Genomic DNA, 19,304 nt, shown 5'->3' with positions numbered 1-19,304 from the left:
TATTAGCTGATGAAAGCTATTCTCAGAACAGTCACATGCTCCGAAACAGGTCAGACATGGTTAATGATGAGCCAGAGAAACAATTAAGACCTAACCTGAATTCCTGCAGAGAAAATTATTTAAGAGTCAGTTCATGTTTACTTTTACTAAGCCAAACAGTGGTTCCATTTCTAGTCGGTGAAAGCTCTCCCACTAGTTAGAGAACAAAAAAAAGGGCACATCAAAAAAATAGTATCTCACATAGAAGACCTCCTTTTCTCTACCTGAGTTACAGAAGTAGTGAGATTTACAGCAGAAACACTTAAATTTTTTAACAGGTAAAAGTATTTGAGAAACATGCTCCTGCCAGATCTGCCACACATACTATTTTTCTGTAAATAAAGACGTATTTCACATATTGGATCACACACTATCTTTGCTTAACAGCTAGCTTTTAGCTGGATAGGAAATCTCCTTTCTCCTCCTCTTCCCTTGTTTTTCAGCTGGCTCTGCAAAGCTTTTCCATTATCACAGGTAAATCCAAGTTGGCGTAACTACTGGTTCTGCTCCTTGAATATGAAAATGTTAAGGATCACACAGAAAGTTTCCAACTTAAAATAAAGATACAAATAAATAAAGTAATACAATGAAGACCAAAAGGTAAACAACTTCTTACTTTTAAGAATACAGGAGCAAACAATGTTATCTCCAACTGAGAATTAGTAGTCACTGTACAGGCTATAACACCACAGTATTGTTGCAGAAAAAAAGGTGGGGAAAAAACCCAACCAAACCCTTCAGTAAAATCCTAATGTTTGAAAGGCAAAGAACTAACCAAGAGGAGGGAGATGAAGAGCAGACTGCAGATCACCCAACTTCTCTGACAGACACTGAGAAGTGTCCAAGCACCATGCTCATCCCTAGCATGCGACAAGGGAAACTGAGGATGGTTGTACTTTGGAACACTGAACAGTAACTCTAGCTACAGGACAGAAGCTTTCCCAGGTTACCTACAACCAGCCGTCTTCCTATCTTAACCTCCACTCTATTTAACCAAACTTTAAATCCTCAAGTGGCCATGACCAAGCTTGTTGCAGCTTTACAGCTGGAAAGTAAGGTGAATCAACCAGAGTTCTAAAAAGAAGGCTACAACATAGAAGTATGAAACTAGGAGTAAAAAATACATTTAATGAGTGCTGCTTATTATCCCTTTGCAACCTAGAATCTCATTTCTTACTTGGATCACACAAGACTGCATCATAGCCATGCAGCAGCAGTTTTCTTCAGTGCTACAGTCCAAGCCTGAGCCACCACATTGCCCAGTTTCATAAAGCTACGGTCTAATTGCTTCCACAGGAAATGCAGCACCCATTGGGCGTGCTTGGAAAAAACACCAGCACCAACAGGAGGAACAAACACCAAGGCATTGTACTGCAGAGGACAAGAACCAGATAAGCAGGCAGGGTGAGTACAAGGAAACCTGCCTTACAGAACCACAAGGCTTAGGACCTATCACAGGAAGGAGGAGCAGAACACTGTTCCAACCAGCAGCTACGGCTGTTCCTGAGTATCAACTGTTAATGGTGAGGGTGTCATGTCCCCTCCACCTTTTATTTAAAAAGGGACAGATAAGGTTTAACTCACCGAATAACGTTCACAGGACTAAAACTAATAATGAGAACTTAAAGCCATTGATTTTCAGTCTTTTTCCTAGTTCCTGAGCCCAAGCAGAATAAACAGAATCAGCAAAGCATTCCTTTGTGCATACCACATGCAAAGTCTGCTCCACATGAGGTTCAGGCTCAGCTATGGATTCATAAGGCAAATAAGCAGTAAATACAACACCAGGACAGTCACATTCAAAAATGCTTTGTCAAAGACCTTACGCTCGCTGCCACCTTTAGGGTAACTATGAAGAAATCTCCTTCTTGTTTCCAGCTGAACAAGTGAGTCAACAAACAGCACATCCAGTTACAGATTAAGTTGTGTAGAATCTAATAAACTTTAGAGTCACTTCAGAGCAGGTTATTGGAATAGAAGAATTATTTGTAAAAATTACATCAGTTCAAACTGTCTTGTGACAACAGACTCCCTCGATTTATCCAAATCCAATTCAACATGTTTTCTTTCTGCACTTAAACTGAGGGTACTTGACTAAAGATGGACAGATGCTGCCGAAAACATTCCTGGATCAATCTTTTATAAAACTGTTACACAAAGCAACCTAATGTAGTGGCAATAAATTCAGCAGATTAAAGTTTTCTGTATGAGCATAAGCATCTCTTTAAAGCTACTAGTGTAGTCCACACTCACTAAAACTTTAAATAAATCACAATGCCACAGTGTTGTACACCTTGCTAACCCTACTTTAATCAAAGGTGACAGTTCACTAGAGGAATCAAATCCAGGACACTGGTCAAAAGACCCCAGAAGAACTGTGGGCTTCATGACCTCACCTTCTTGCAGAAAGATAGGCATTTGACCCAAAGTATCTGAATTCCTTCTCCTATTATCCTCCATATTCAGGTTATGACTTGGGTATAGCAGATTCACGTTCAATTGCTCAGCCTTGGAAAAGCCCACAAAATGGAATGTGGAGGACCATAATAGGTGCTTAAAACCCCTACCAGCCTTTTCCAGGTTTTACTGAAACTTCAACAGAAACAACATTAAAAATAAAAATTTATTGCAACTAGTATCTTCCCACAAAGTTAAATTCTGGTTAACAGCAGCTAATTGGAAATTTCTGACAATATCATTGTTAGAAGTCTCAACAAGATCTACTTTAAGCCTATTTGCTTTAAAACCACACATGTACAAAACCACATTTTAAATACAGACAAAACAGAATTTTGTTTTCATACAGGCTCAGATTTCAACAGTTTGGCAATTTCATTTGCTTTTCACCTGTCCATCTGTATCCTTCTGTAGCTAAAGGATAATCATGCAAATTTGTTGGTGCTACATAGTGGCAGATAGTTTTTCATTAATGTTTCAGCGTGTTTTAGCTACCTACTGGGCTTAAACCACAAATAAAAGGCATATATCAGGTTCTGTTATTCTTCAGGGTCTTATGATAAGTGAATCTATGCTTATGATTTTCTACAATTACATAAAGTGAAAGGGAAAATTGTACGATTGATGTAATTAAACTCCCATTTTAGTAAAATTCAGCAAAAATACTGGCTTACAGAAAATCTGGGACGCAACAGAAACTGGGTAAACTTGTGTCACAGAAGAGACATCACATGACAGAGGGATCTCTGCTGGTTGAAGCTGACTTTCTGGGAATGTGCTCTATATGAATTGATGGTTGCACTACCTTAACAAACAGGAAAAAAGTCAGCAGAAGGCAAGAGTCCTTATGAGAAAGTATCTCTCAAAGCCAGGCAGACTCCCTCTAGCCATATGTGGATTGCAGCTACTGAATTTTATTTTATTTTAATTGTCTTGCAGTATGTACAGCATACGTTTCTCCAGCTGGACTGATTTTCACTGTGCATGAACAAGTCAAATACCCTATCACTGACCTTGCCAATAGTGAGCAAGGGTAGATAATGCCATTCTTACTGACTTTGGAACTACCACTGCACAAAATTCAGCCACGACCTTTATAAACTGGTGGAGTGGGGAAGAGAGAGGTAAAGAGAGAATATGAATGCCTCACTTCGTTCAGCATAGGTTATGTAGCTGATTACAGTTTGCAAACCAGAAATCTTCTAAAACTCAAAGACTGGGTGTACTTTATTAATGCCAGGCTTTGTTCTGTGTTCCCAAGCAAAAGGCAGCATACTAGAACTGCTTCTAAACCAACAGTTCCCAAAGCCTCACCTAAGATGCCAGTAGAGACGTGGTAAGTTTTCATCTAGCCTGTAGTGTTGTTGCTTTTCTTCAGGAATTGCACTGAATGATGTATTTGGTAGCTATGAAGAAAATATTAGGAGCAAAGCAAAACAAAGGCATACAAGTCTGCTTCCTCAATGACCCATACATGGGAGAGACACTCAAGAACAAGAAGTATGTGGGGAGAGGAAAAACCACAGCTGGTTACTACTTCTTGCACAGTTCTTGTCAGAGACATGAGTCAAATCTTTCCAGCTGAGCAGAAGAGCCCCCTATTCTAGGCATATTCTTCCTACTCGTGTAAGTGTGGTGTTATCCCCGTAGCCGAATGCAAATCCCATTTTGCTCCCTCTTGGGAATATCTTTTTAAACAAAATACTTTCCCTCATTTTACTACATACAGAGAATCAATTCTTTAAAAAGCAGAAAACCATTAGATTTCAAAGAACTGCTCCCCCTCATCTTCACGGTTTGAGAAGTTTGAACATATTTAAAGCTTTCAAATTTGGCTTTTTGTTTGTTTTACTTATTCTACTTTCATTTTTCTGTTTGTTGGAAGATCAGATTTCTTCTTGTACAATTTGCTACATGCTCTTCAAGAAAGGAAGAGGGAAAAAAAAGTTTAAGAAAAAAACTCACAGTATGGACTCAAGGCTCTCATCCTACTAGGCATATCGTTAGTATGGTAAATGAACATGTCTCGTAGAAATACAGATTTTTAAGCAGGCAGGACATGTTTTGACACAAAGATATTTTTTGTTAGCTCATTTTGTTTCTGTGCATCGCACTCATTCCTTGTCTATCCAGTTGCTGTAAATGAGTGACCAACAGGAAATATTTAAAGGAAATATTGAAGGAAGGCATTGAGATTTCTCTCAAGTTGGCAGCAGCTGCCATTAAGCTGCCACATAAGTGAGAGTGTAACCTATGAAACCCAGTTCTGGAACTACCGCTCCTTCAGCAAACACTGATTAAAACACCTTGATTATAGGTTCTCCATCTGCAAGGCCCAGACAGGTTGGAACTCTATACCTTGCATCGTTCCTTATGTGCTCCATATTCAGAAAGTTAGGGACAAATCTCAACCACCTTTAAATGCATATATTTCAGAATTCCAACACAACGTGTGTCACCTAGATTTTATAAACAGATATAAGATAGGCCTGGAATAAGAAATACAGTTACTTTGGACCAGATTCTGAACAGACAGACTTTCAAACCTTAATCATAAGTCGTGTTCTAGTAAGACAGAAATGTAGCAGCTGCCTAACAGGTGCCAAAGCTCATTATACACTTCTTTGGTTTTATTATTTAATTCTGAAGTTTCCTTAGCTGTTCACAGATCTGCTTCTCATCGCTGTTAACACAGAACCAAAACCAAACCACTGAGACATAGCCTGCAGGCATCACTAACCTCGCTGAGGTTCAGCACACAAGACTGCAGCTCGTTGAAGCACAGGTAATTCAGGCTCCTCACATATTAGAGCACTGCTCAGACTCACATGGATTCTCCAAAACGAGAGCCTAACCCTCCCTCTCTCCTGCCCGAGACCTGCTGCTCTACATCAGATGTCAACAAGAACCTTAAGTTTTGCAATTCCAGCCACTCAGTGAAACAGTTTTAACAAAAGGCATGGAGAACTGCTTGGCAGACTAGTTCCCTAAATCTCTCAGCTTGGAGATGTCACTGATAAAACATGAGTTTCAGGATTAGGAGAGTAGACTTTGTTCCCTAGATGTTGCTAAGTGGTGTTATAATCACTTATTTCTGCAGAAATGCTGGAGACACAAAACAGATCCTTGTTTAAAGAACAGCTGAAAGAACCTTCTTTTCATAGAATGCTCTGGGGTTTGGGATCCCAAACGTATATTGTTTGCCCTGCTGACTTAAGTTTCCAAGAGAGCTCAGAGTGCAGACAGCAGTGTATGCTGCCTTCCATTAGCTAGCTCAATTACATCTTCAAGGTCCTAAAAATGACCCACCAACACCCTCCCCTCCAAAGAAACTCAAACAGCCCACTACTGCATTTACTGTAGTGGTTCACCAGGGTTCAGGCAAGGCAGAAGCAATTTACAACTCTTAGCACATCTTTAACACAACAATCAACTGCATGATTGGATCAACAAATCAACAAAACCTGTTCTTTCCAGTTGAAAGTGTGCCAAATTAACCCAGCTGTTACCTGAAACAAATAAAGGTTCTCTCCATTAACACAGAACCCAAACCAAAAAGCATACTTTCTTGCAATTCAATTATTGGTGTGCTAAACCAGCACAGAGATGAGCTTTGCTTGCCAATCAGTAACGATGGGCTACATGAACATGATGGAAGGTAAGGATCACAAGTACTGATACAACAGCAGCCTGATGTGGATGCATTATGAAATTTGAGGTATTTAATATATGTATTTTACTTGTATACATATTAAAAATGTATGGCATATTAAAAACAGTTAATCAAGAACCATCAAATGTATTACTTAGAGGAGGTATTTGTAATAATTCAACCCTGAAGAAACGTTACAGTAAAAACTTGTTCTGACCAATGTTACTTCCTATAAAACCCTGGTGTATTATGAAATCTCGTCAGGAGAATGTTGTCTAATATAGGAAGTGCTTTTGTGTTTCTCTCACAAGTTAAAGGGCCAGCTTCCTTCCAACTGATCTGTATCTCATCTATATCTCTGTAGTAGTATTCACTGCTTACATGTTAGTACAAGTGTAAATTAGTATTGATGGACCTCCTGAAATGGTTCGGTAATTTGAAACAACTCTCTCACTCTATTAATCTCACTCTGAAAACCAGAATAACTACACAAGTCCAGGTTAACCAAGATTTCAAACGTGTTGACACATCTCACAAATGCTAAGCATTTCTGGACAGAAGTGCAAAATCAAGTCAACTGCTTAGAAGGAAATACATGGATTTAGGGTCAAGATTTCTATTTCTGTCCCTCTCCCTCCCTAACCAAGATCGCAAATTGCAGTTTATGAGACAACTGCTCAGCAGCTGTCTAGCACTATAGGTCCCTAAGCTTGCAGGTTTCTCCCCATTTGACCTGGAAGTTCCTGCAGCTCACACCTTCGAACAGAAACCTAGACACATACTACACATGGAAACAAAACAGCTAAAAAAAGTGTACATAAGCCCTTACAGAGCTCAGTCCAGAAAACATGTTCAGCGCGCCCATGGAATCCAGATCCTCGTAAAATCTACCAGAAGAGAATGGACTGTAAGAGTAACTGGGTGGCTACAGTTCAGTCAGATCCACAGAAGAATGAGGGACTGAATCCAGCTGTGTACCTACCAGTCCTTGAAAAGCGCTTGGCTGGAGCTTTTAAAGGCAAAGCTCCTGTTTCTGAAGCCAGGCAGCAGTAGGGCTAAGAAAGATTTGGGTCTGGGTCTTGGAATGGCAGAAGACCTGTCTATTACTCATATTTTAGCCATCTAAATTTCAAAAAAGGAAAGGAAAGCAGGATTGCAGGTAAGCCTCATGGCATGTCTCTTCTAAGCCTCGGCGGCTTGCTTTCAGTATGCCTTGTTTGTCATGAAGGGAGACACAGCAGAAGCAAGAAGGGAGATGGAAGAGGCAGAATGAGACTAAGGACTCACTGCATCCAGAACAAGTTGGTTAATTACGTTCAGAGACTGCTTTCACAGTGCTCCAGTTTCAACCACTGATTTCACTTTACATTTTCACCTGACAACTGAGACTTCTTTTCTACATCTTGGACCCTCAGTATCTGTCACAATTGGCAGGCCTCTCTGGAATACCAAGTTAGAAACCATGAGACTGAGTGAGTTCACTGAGCAGATTTTAGGAAACAAAGTATAAGAGCTTTTATAGAGACAGTTTGAGAATTTTAAGTTGAGGAAATACAACCCAGATGAACAGAAACTTTTCAATAAAGCAAAATTGCAAATTTTCTTCCTGTTGAGATTTAAAGAAATTCTTTCTGGAAGAAATAAAAAGTAGATGAAAAACCAGGCAAAAGCCCAATCTGTGCCATTAATTTGTGCTATAAACACCAACTCCTAGAACTTGTCTTGAGAAACAAAGACCAAAGTTTTCATAAAAACTGACATACTTCACCAAACAAAACTGCAAATGAATTCTAATAATAAATTACCAGTTTATTCATGCACACTATGTCCTGCACAACATTAAAAACATGCATGTCAAAACCTAGCCATATGCTATTTGTGGTTAGCTCCCTTCTGATGAACAGTACACTTGGCTTAATTTGTGAGATCAAGTTCTATTTGCTTTATATATACACACACATTAAAAATATAATGGAAAACGGAGGGTAAGGGAAAAGGACTGAAAATCTTAGCAGCCTAACTTACTGCTAACACAAACACTCCCGTTAGGTGGCTAAAAAAATTAGGTGGCATTAATCTAAGCACAGGTATATTAAATCTTGCAAAACCTTATTTCATATCTAATATATACTTCCAAGGGTAAGCTGCAAGGCACAGCTTCTGTCCCTGCTAAACAATTCAAGCTCCAGGAAATATTTGACACAATCCTTGCTCAGCAAACATCTCAATCTACCATCTGCTGTGTGGGGTGCCACAAATCTGTCAAATGAGCAGATGAAGTCAAAGAATGAATCCCCATGAACGGATCTGAGAAGCTAACTTTGAATGGGGGGCACCACCATTATTAAAGTTCTACATAAAACATTCATAAATGCAACTTACAGCATTGTGTGATCTTCTGGATGTTAGAAGTTATGCGTTGGGCTAGTTGATTAGGATCCCCAAAACCTGCACTGTATGACATGGCTGAGTAGATTTGCTGTCACAGTCATCCACGATGGGAATAAGGCAGACAGTCTCCACCTGTTAAGGACACCAACCCCCCCACCCCAGAAAACAGAGTTATGTCTTGGTCATTGGTTTACAAATGTCTTCGTAATCTTAAAGAATAATACATAGGAAAAGATTACAGAAAACTCCGTATACTAACATTTAGCCTCTCCAAAAACACAGTACTGCAAATGCAGAATTTAAGGGAATGCTTTCTTGGAAAAGTATTAAATAAGAATATGACATCCTTTTTGAATTTCCTATAATAAATCTATTAAGATTCTTAGTAATACACATGGCTTCAGATCTGCAATTACTCTACAGCAGCTATATCACAGAAATTACATCAGTTGACAAACTTGTTATGTATTTCCCCCACTGTAAGCAAAGAAGAAGTATGCATTTTCATTAGTTGCCATTCCAGAAAAAAGCTGTACATTTTATGTCCATGCCAAGTCCTCTGATGAATTACATCCCAAGCCAATTATATGGTTATTTCCATACCACGCATCACCCATCCCACCAATATAACCTAGCATATATAAACCACTGGAAGAAAATCCAGCAGATATCACACAAGAGATCAGAACGAAGGAGGTACCTACTTCCCTTTAAACAGCAATCATTTGTTTTATCCTGTTTCAGCTGCTGTGTTTCTCAATACAAACTAATTCTTCAACAATGTGGGTACACAAATCCATTTTTAGAGGTGGGGTTTTTTTTGCACCCAGAGCTATCATATCTTATCTAAACAGATCAAAATCTGACAACACAAATACACACCAATTCATTTGAACTAAAAGCCCACATATACAATCATGCAGCATGTAACTACTAGGGATGTCTTAGCCTTCTTTCCATCCATACAGACCCCATTTCACCACAAGCTCAAAGATACTCTAAATCTAAATTAACAGTACACACCTAAGGATAACATGCAGTGGCAATTTATCTGTTCTGCAGTGAGAATGCAGGCTAATCAAACACATGCACACCCAACACAATCCCCCAGTTTCACCCAGGCTGTGCTTAGTCTTAACTTTATCCTTTCCACCCTCCTGCACACCAGTTTCATGGGTTGAACATTTTAACTTCACCAGTTCCCTGCAGTTACACTGTTCAACCCAAACCACATGCCTTCCAAGCACCAGCCTCTTCTCCTGGCCTGTCAGCTTCTGGTTACAGGTACTGCCACAATTCAGTTTCAGGGAGAGAAAAAAAGTACATTCAAATGTTTAAAAAGAAAAGAAGGAAATGAAAAGGCCAACTGATTTGTCAAGTGTGATACCAGCTGTGCTACAGTTTGAAGATTCAAGTCCTTACAAACTTTTTTTTAAAACAAATAAACAGTCCCTGTTGCTAAATATATTCTTTTACCTTTGGAAATGCCTGTATTAACAGCACAACAACATCCTGATTTTTTTTAAAACATGACTGTTTTCATCTCTCTCTGATATGAAGTATCTCTAGAGAGTGGAGCTGCCAAGACGTTGCACTGGTCAGGCACTTTCCACCAGAATTTCACCAGGGATGTAACTACAGAGGTCAGGCTCGTCCCTGCCACCCTGCAGGTTACGTTACCTCTGCTGGTTGGATAAGCTGCAGCTACCATGAAGACAAACCCTGCATGATTCTGAAATGGCTGCTGCATGAGGGTCCCAAATTGTGCTTGGAGTCTTCAGGCCCTGAAGTATCCCCTAGTAATGAACAACCTGATTGCAGATGAGGCCACAGGGAGTGTATTTGCACTCTTCTACATACTTGCTGCACAACAGTGTCCAAGCCATGCTAGCTCTCTGCAGTGTTGTTTCCTGTCTTCAGTCTGTGACCCAAAATAACTTGAATCTGCATGTGGTACAGACAAAGACCGTAGTCAGTCAACCAGCCTAAATCCCACTTACCTGGTCTGAGGCTGGCATAACAACCCTTGATCTTTTTTGGAAATTCTAGGTAATATTTCATTGAATTTGTATTGTAAGACCAAACCCATGCAAACTTTATAGCAAATAAATGGCTCTATGCCTTGGTGTATTCACATGTAAGGAAAACCTACAAATTTAGTGGAAAATACAATTGTAGGCATAAAATCCAAAGAAGCCACCTAAAATAAGCTAGTTTGAAAAAGAAGATTTCTCAGAACTGTTGACAGTTTCTTTTAAAGTTATAGCTATTTCTAGATATGTTAGTAGCATGCTAACTACATCACTAGCACTGGCTAAAAATGCATTTAATTAAATATTATATTTAATGTTAAATGGTAAACATTAAAATGCAGCTGTATGGGAGAAGAGACATCAAAAGACCAAATTACCTTGTGTAGAAAGCCTACAGAACTAACTGAAATCATTCTTTACAATTGGTTTTAATTCCTTCATATTTGTATTCACCAGACAGCTGCCTGTAACACTGTCCTCAGCAACAGCATTACAATCAAGAGATAGACACAGAATATTTCATCCAAGTCTTGACAAAAGAAGTGATTGACTTACTTTTTTTGTCTTGACAATTTCTACAGCCAAGTTTCTTTAAACTAGCTACACTGACAAATGGACAAATTGTACAATACTTAAGACTTTGATCTTTTCAACTTTCTAGCTACATAGTTGGGCAGCCAAACACAACACATAATGAGAGGATGTTCAGATGAATGACTACAAAGTCCACAGGATATAGTTCAGCTTTTTGACTGCACCTGTAGATCTCTTTTATTGTTGATACAATTCTTTGTATCAACACACATATTTCAATTGAAATGTATAGCAAATTTGAAGGATAGCAGTGTAAATTCACAGCTGTTTCACTCCATGCAAACTCATCAATCCACCAGCAATGCTATTTCTGAGCACATTAATAATACAGGTTGGTAACAAGGTAAGCTACTGGTCTGGGGAACAGACAGAAAGGTAATGGTTCAGCCATCAGCTCTCATCACCTTCCAGCCTTCACCACAAACTCCCCAAGTCAAGAAAAACAAAACTGAACTGCTCATAGAGAAGATACATTTTGTATTTGATTATTATTAAACGGGAAGTGTGAATCCTTCCCATTCTACCTCTCACAGCAACATGGGCATCTGAACCAAACTAACACCCTACTTCTACGCACGCACCCTTAGCTTGTTAGCGATGAGCTACTCAAACTCCTCTGAAAGCACAGATAGCTGAGCCCTTGGGAAGTCAACTGGAGTTTTGCTAATGACTTTGACAAGGTCAGGGTTTCAATCACAAGGAAACAAATGTGCACCAAGCATTTCCTTCCATACCAAGGTGATAGGATCATTCATTCATCAAGACTCTGAACTTCCATAGAAATTACCCCTTCTCACTTCCACAGCATTTAAGTACCTTGTCATGACATATTTTGGTATTATTGCCTGCATAACTTTTTAAATGGGCAAGTTAATAGCCTGCTGCAGTTGAGGGAAGTACACTTTGCATTCAAACTGGAACAGAGCTGCATTTGTGGTAAGTCTTCAGTTCCCCTAAAGGTTTCAGTCAGGTGTAAGCTTCTGATTGTACTTTTCATCTTCCACTCAACATCTCTGTCTTTGAATGGAAGTATACCTAGCAGCAACTGGGCTTGTCAAGCTGCTGAAGGAAGTCTGAAGAACTACTGGCACAAACAAAACAAAGAATCAGAACACTTCATCAACGCTCACTGAAGCAAGACCTCTCTGTACATACCTGAAGTTTAAAGAATTCAAAGGTTTGCTATACATTTTTCCTAATTTTCTGCATTAACTGCTTCCTGCATCACACTGTCACTCCGTATCCAAGCGAAAAATGAACCTTATCATCAACATGCTTTCTAGAAAAGTTGTTTGTCAGTCATAGGAAAAGACATACTTTTCCTCTGGTATTTCCAGTCAGATCACTGTCGAACAAAGAGACAAGAATACAGGAACTCCACCACCGAGCAGCTCCCCAATGCCATTCTCAAAAGTTCCATCAGGACAAAATAATGCAATGTGAGAAGCACAGCACACGTTAGATCTCAGCAGTAGCTGCCTAAATATCTTGCAGGCTCCAGTCTGCTACAGTTTATAAATACCTAATCTATTCTGTATTTTCTCATTTAGATATTTTAAGTTTTCTTTCTGTCCTATAAATCTAGCCCATATACACTACGATAAGAATCCTTAAGCAATAATTTTAGTGTTTAAGCAATTCTTTAGCATCAGTACCTAGAAACGTTTACACGGATCCTTCACTTTCAAAGAACAAAATGTACATGCTGCATTCCATAGAAACACTTGAAAATTTAAATCTGATCTGAACTAGGATTTAATGCCTTTAAATATCCAAAGACAAGTCATGGGACTTGTATGTGATTATTTTTTTTCCTAAATAAAAGTCACAGAAACAAAGCTTCTCCAAATAACTTCTAAATGGGACTTCCTTTGTAAACTACTGCCAGAAAGAGTGAAAACCCTTCAAACAGGGTGAAAACACAGGCAAAGATGAAAAACTGCTGAAAAACTTTGGCAAAAAAATATTGCAGCCAGTCACAATGTTAGCTACAGGAAATTTGTATCATGGTTACGTCCATGATTAGTACAATTTCTGCAACGTAACACTGCTTGATCTATTTCACCTCAGTAGGTTTTACCACCCGAATACTGAGATGAGACAAGGTAAATCGCTGCAGTGACTCTGGCACCTACCTAAGCCAACTCGAAACACATCACCATCTTCAGACAGCATCTCCTGTTGACCTTAGCAGCAGCTTTGCAGCAAGCAAAATTAACCTTAACCCCCCCCCCAGCACTCTTGGAATAAAGGGCAGACCCTATGCTGTAAGATAAGTACTCTGTTACAGCACCTGAGGGATTCTTATAACTGACTCATACCAACTGACTTTGCAATATACAGGTGAGCATTAAATCTGTCACTATTTCCTCTAGTGGGGATGACGGAGGTGAAGTTTTTTCTGAATTTAACTATTTTTTTCCTCTTATATTTAGGCTGAAATATTTAAAAATAGAGATTGCATTTCCTGCTTGGTGTTTTTACAACTTCTAATGTGCTGGAATCCTGGTCCACAAAGGCAGGCTGGAGACTTCCATAATACAAAACCAACCATGGAGTATAATAAACAAGCAAACAAAATAGCAGTAAATTAAATCCTTCCTTTTGCTGAAAGAAAAAAAAAAGTTTCCAGATTTTCTTTTATCATCAAGTTTCAGGCAGAAGTCAAACTTGAAACCATACAGGGTAGGGAAAAGCAAGCAAAGTTCATTTTATTTAAAACTGTCTTTGCTCTACTGCAGCAACACTAACATAAAAGATGACAAAGGGCAATTTTTGTTCCATTCTGCCCAGTTCTCTTAGCCTTGCCACATTAGTCATCCTGAAACACACCAAAGTCAAGCTTACATCGTGTAATGGCTAGAAGTTGGGGTTTTTTTTAGAAAGAAAAAAAAATTATTAGGTTGTGCCACTGGTTAGTTTTAGTCATTTTCCCTACAAACAAAGACGTAATTTAACACAGTGGCATTTAGAACTGCCCAATGTGCAAAACTAAATTACAGAAGCCTAAAATACTATCAAGCGTAACGTATCACCAACACTTAGCATATACAGCTAAAAAAATTATGCTGGTCTAATTCATCCACGCCGATATTTATAAGGAACTAGGTGAAGGAAGCACATAGCTTTCAGAAGCATAACATAACATATCAGTTCTTGAGGAAATGCCTTGAGTAAGGGAATTACGTTCCCTAGGAGTGCACAGAGCGTTTAGAGGCCTGACAGTAGATAGGAAAACAAGCACTGGGCACTGGAACTACTGTGGAGGCGAGGGAACAGGAGGGCTGAAAACAGACCCAAGACAACAGTTTCTTGTACTGTTAGTAGACAAACAACATGTTATGGGAAAACGAAGCAGGACCAGAACCACAAGATGTCCAGCAGTTCCTAACAGCAGCTTGTTCACTTTGAACCAAATGCTCAGATAAAGAACATTGAGGCAGAAGGTATCTTCGCACAAAATCTGACTGTGCTGGATGTCTAGTCTCTCTGAGGTCAACCAGGATGCCAATGACTACATATAGCTCATGGTCTCCTTTTTTTCCTCTCCTCCCCCAAAGAGTTTCACTTCAATGTATGCCACCAAAAAGAGCGTTACTTAATATTCAGATACAAGATCACAAGAGATGTCTTCGTGACAGGAACACAAATACAGTTTGTAACAATGCCACCATTTAGCATCACTTTCTTCTAATTTTAACATATAGCATATAACTTTTTTTCTTCTTCTTTTCTATTAACAGCACTTGAACAAAACCTCAAGCTCCAAGCAGAAGGGCTGTGCTGCCAGCAAAGCACACACCTGGATGACGATCGGCCAGGAGGGCTCTGCTCGCCCTGCTGGCACGGCATGCTGCCTTTGCACAGCTTGTTCATCAGTGGAGAGGCTCGCAACACGTGAGCACATCACTCCTGGAAAAGTATCCTGGGATTTTATAAATGAGCTTCAGTCAAGCCACAGAACCTTGCATTCCATGCAAAGCAGGATGAAACCCTTCGCTTCCTTCGACAGTTTCAAGAAGTGCCCGTTTCTGATGCAGCGGTAGGTGGTTCACCAGGCAAGCAGTCATAACATCGGGCCTGGGGCCTGATGTACCAGGCCCAGGCTCGCTGTTTACACAGGTGATTTTTATATCTGCCTTCCTCCTACTGATGTGCTTTGCTCACCTCGGATCTGGAACAGCACGGAGAGCATTTCAACACAGCAAAGGTGGCCATCCCGCCTTACAGTTCGACATTAGCTGCTGTAAAACCCCGGCTGTAGGCCCCGAGTCTCTCCTTGGAGCATCAGGGTCAAGGCCAAGCCCAAGGCCACGACACCGGGGGGCTGTCACGGCGATGGGTGCGGGGGAAAGGGTGGCGGTGACACAACCGACCGCAGCCCCGGCCCTGCCCGCCTCACAGCCCGGTCACCCCCGCTCGCCCACAGTCGCCCCTCTCGCCCCAGGCCAGGCGGCACCGCCGGGCCGTCCCGGCCCGGGGGAGGGGGCGGCGGCCCCGACCCTAGCGAGGCCCGCGGGGCTCCGCGGCCTTGCCCGCCGCCCTCTGACAGGCTCTCCCGGGCCGGCCGCCCCTTCCCGGCCAGCCGGACACCGCCCTGAGCGCCCCCTCCTCCCGGCGGGCGGCGAACACCCCCAGCACCCAGCCGGTACTCCCTGCTCTTACCCGGCCCTGACGAACCTGCTCCCACCGGGCGCGGCGGGCGGCGGCGGCGGCGGCAGGGCGGGGAGGGGCGGCCAGGCCCCGGCCCGTTCCCGCCCCGGCCGGCCGTGACGGCGGAGGCGTGGGGAGGCGGGGCCGTGCCGCTGCACCGCCCGGCGGGCTGGGCGGGCGGGGCCGCGGGGCCGGGCCGGCGGGTCTCCCGGCTGCGGCGCCTGAGGGGCGGCCCCCCTCGGGCCTGCGGCTGCTGACAGGGCCCGTCGGCTCCCTCCGGGAACGGGCAGATCCCGCCCCGCGCAGGCTCCTCCGGGAGCCGCAGCCCTGTGCGGGTGGCAAAAGTGAAGCGGGGGAGAGTGTAATGTAAGGGAAAGGTTCTGTCGTGCCGGGGGTTAAGGGGAAAACCTGAGTAAGAAAACAACATTACAGTGAAAAATACAGTGGTAGTACATTAATACCCCGCTTTGAAGCGCTGCCTTCAGTTTAGTCTCTTTGTCTTTAAATGAGAATGGACACTTAGTAAAAGGTGAGCGAAAAAGTACATTTAAAGGTGCCACTAGATGAAGAGATTTATATTTAGCTGAGCGAGGGGCCAAGCGATGCCAGAACAATGACAGATGAGGGGTGCGCCGACACGGTGCCCGGCGCTGGGCTGGGCTGGGCTGGGCAGGCCGCGGCAGCAGGCCCCAGGGCGGCGGCAGCTGTGGCTCCTGGGAGCGACGGGAGCAGGGACACAGGGAAACTGCCCTCCGCCTGAGCCAGCTGCCTGGCAAGAAGCAACAGGTGAGCCTTGAGGCCGCCTGTGGAGCAGCTGGGGTGCTTCTGTATCCGCCCCAGTTCCTCAGAGGGAAAGTTACAGGACCAGGTGCTCCCCAGAGCCCCAGGGTTAGGCTGCTTCATCTGCAGCGTACCCCCAAGTGCATTAAATACCGCAGACAAACCAGCACATGGCACCTGATTTCTGGGAACACCGTCTCCCCCACAAAGCCCAACCTTGCCTAGGGAAGAGCTGCAGATGCTGGAAAGTGCAAGTCTATTTCTGCCACATCACAGATCTTGGTCATTGCTAGGATTTAGAAATAACTAGAGAAGTGGAAATGTTAATAACATCTTAACCAAATAACACTTAACAGAAAAGACCAATAAACTGCTAGCGCAATAGAGTGAAGTTTGAGGCCTGAAGTAGACAAGGCTACCCTTTACATAGGTGATTCCTGATGTGTCTCAAAGCATGCTGAGAGACAACATACCTTCTGAGACTTGTATGCCTGTATTTAGTTCCTATGTTAACTGGTGCTTAGAAATGTCTTTCTCACTTCCATAAATTACAGTTACTAAGGAAAAAACCATTGTGATACTTCTGTTTGCTGCAGGAATCTTGTATACATCTTCGTTCTAGTTTTAATAGGTTATTTTGATTAGCAGTAATCTTAATGCTGCTACATGCGCAGGGGTTTGCCCCCATGCTGTTGACATACTGAAGCTGATAAAAAATGATCTCACTAGATGGTTCACTAATGAGAGTATAATGAACATCCCTTCTGAATGCCCAGTGAAAGCCCAGTCACTCTTGCTTTATAAACCTTCAGATAAAATCACTGTCAGTTTTTCTCCACAAAACAATAAATCTTTTGCTATCTGATCTCAAATATGCATTTCCCATTAGAAGAAGTGACTCTTCATTACTGAGAATACTTCATCTGCAATGACTACTTGGGTATATTTTTTGAAGCATCACAGTCATCACTGATCAATGTTCATTCTCATGCTATGGAAAAGGGGTATCCAAATGCTTTCTACTGATGCTGGATATTTTATGAACAAAATGTTGGTGTTCACCTGCTGTTAGCTCACTTACCATCATCATCCACCTTTTATTGTTAAATAATGAAAAATATTTGTGATATGATTCTTTAACTTAACCGGTTCCAGCAAAGATGTTACAGCCTGGGAGGAAAATCTGGATTCTAAAGCAAACTTTTCATTAAAATGTTGTCCGTACTATGAAAATATTTAAATAGCCTCTTTAATATTATCATATGGAATGATTATGAAGATACAGTTACTAGACCAGCCAGAAAGTCCTATTTATAGATCAGATACCGCTAAGAGCATGTTATATCCTTGGAAGATTTCTGTTTACTCCTGTAGAAAAGCCATTCACTTGGAGAATGTGCACTGTTTTGCCCTTTTATATAAAACAAGAAGATTCCTTCAGTTTCCTCTGCTAGCAATGGTGCACGGAGAGGAGTTGTAAAGAAGCCATCTCTAAATGTTACTGTCAGAGATGCTGAAATGAAGTGCTGCTATACAATTCTATCTCTAAACTGATTTCATCAGCTTCTTTCTAGAGCTTCCAACAGCATTGCCTGGAGATTGAGTTCAGAATCATGTATTCATTTACTTTTACTGTTACTTTTGGAGTGTGATCAGATATCAATTGATTCAAAGAAACAGGGAAAGCTCTGGGGAAAGAAAGGGGAAAATGTTGAGACTCTGCTATGCATAGGCACGGCATACCATGAAGAATGCTCTGGATATTCACTGACCAAAGATCAGAGTATTTGCTAGTTATATTCCTGTTATTGTGTGTAAAACTGAACTAAAAGGGATGTCACTTCAAACACATGCTGTTTAAGAATCCACACTCAGTATGATATCTGATGTTTGAAAGAGTTGGAAGTTAAACCACACCAGCACAGTTCAATTTTGAAAGAGCACACCTTCTTCCTAGCCCAGTATCCAAATCTGTCCCATGTTCCTGAATCTGTATTTCTGCCTCCCCTCTCCTACTTCTGCCCTGACACCTAACCAGTACATACGTGGGCCCAGCAGTGTGGGTGGCACAAGCATTGAGGCTGCTGGTGACACAGGAGCGAAGCACTCATTTCCGTGCAGCTCCCCATGCCTGCACAACGCATGATGAAATGAAGGGGAAGCAGCCCAGCCCTGGCCTCGTATTCCTGATGAGTGTTCTCCTTCCAGGGCGTGGTGTGTAATTTACCTTATGGGGAAATCTCATCCTCTGCTATCGTATTTTACTTGAGTGCCTCTACCTTTAGGTATTAAGAGCAATGCTGCCAGTATTTTGTACCGACGGCGAACTGCTGAGCAGGGCTCTCCAGGTAGTTCTTACTGATGCATTCCACCATCAGGAAGAATTCCTCTTATTGTCGTCATCATCTCCATTTGCTAATTTAATTAAAATATCTGCTACAGAACCTGAAATGAGATTAAGTTCCTATTACACCTGATGCTGTCAAAATTATGATGGTTGACAGTTGCCAGCCTGAACAAGCTTATGGGTTAATTATATTACAGAATGGCCTGTAAACCAAATTTGTTTAAAAAAAACTGTATTGACCATTTGCATGCTTTTTAGGCTGGTACTTGGTCTCCAGCAGCAGTAATTAACACTGTAGCATATGTTTTAAATAAACAGAGAAAAAATCTGTTCCCAATATTAATGTTTCCTAACAAAA

At 41.6% G+C, this 19,304-nt stretch overlaps 1 protein-coding gene and 1 long non-coding RNA gene across 6 annotated transcripts in view; one reads left to right on the top strand and one right to left on the bottom strand.

Annotated features, from left to right (window-relative positions):
- Positions 1–16,261, bottom strand: part of STX7 (syntaxin 7) — a 33,277-nt gene extending 17,016 nt beyond the window's left edge. For 2 of the 5 annotated variants that reach the window (XM_080390365.1, XM_080390368.1), the window contains exons 1-2: positions 15,832–15,972; positions 8,531–8,671 (exon numbers count right to left, since the gene is read on the bottom strand). In XM_080390365.1, the coding sequence (XP_080246491.1) occupies positions 8,531–8,612 (82 nt within the window). In that variant the 5' untranslated portion in view covers positions 8,613–8,671; positions 15,832–15,972. Of the gene's footprint in view, positions 1–8,530; positions 8,672–15,333; positions 15,464–15,831 lie in introns of those variants that run through there. The other 3 variants (XM_080390366.1, XM_080390367.1, XM_080390364.1) reach the window with 3 other exon arrangements.
- Positions 10,508–15,758, top strand: LOC308065000. The gene is made up of 2 exons (XR_013928618.1): positions 10,508–15,208; positions 15,350–15,758. It is a non-coding gene; the product is annotated as an uncharacterized lncRNA (long non-coding RNA).
- Positions 16,262–19,304: the final 3,043 nt, after the last annotated feature.

This window comes from Falco punctatus (assembly GCF_963210335.1).
Source record: "Falco punctatus genome assembly, chromosome: 5".
NCBI lineage: Eukaryota > Metazoa > Chordata > Aves > Falconiformes > Falconidae > Falco > Falco punctatus.
This window is presented reverse-complemented; position numbering and strand designations above follow the sequence as displayed.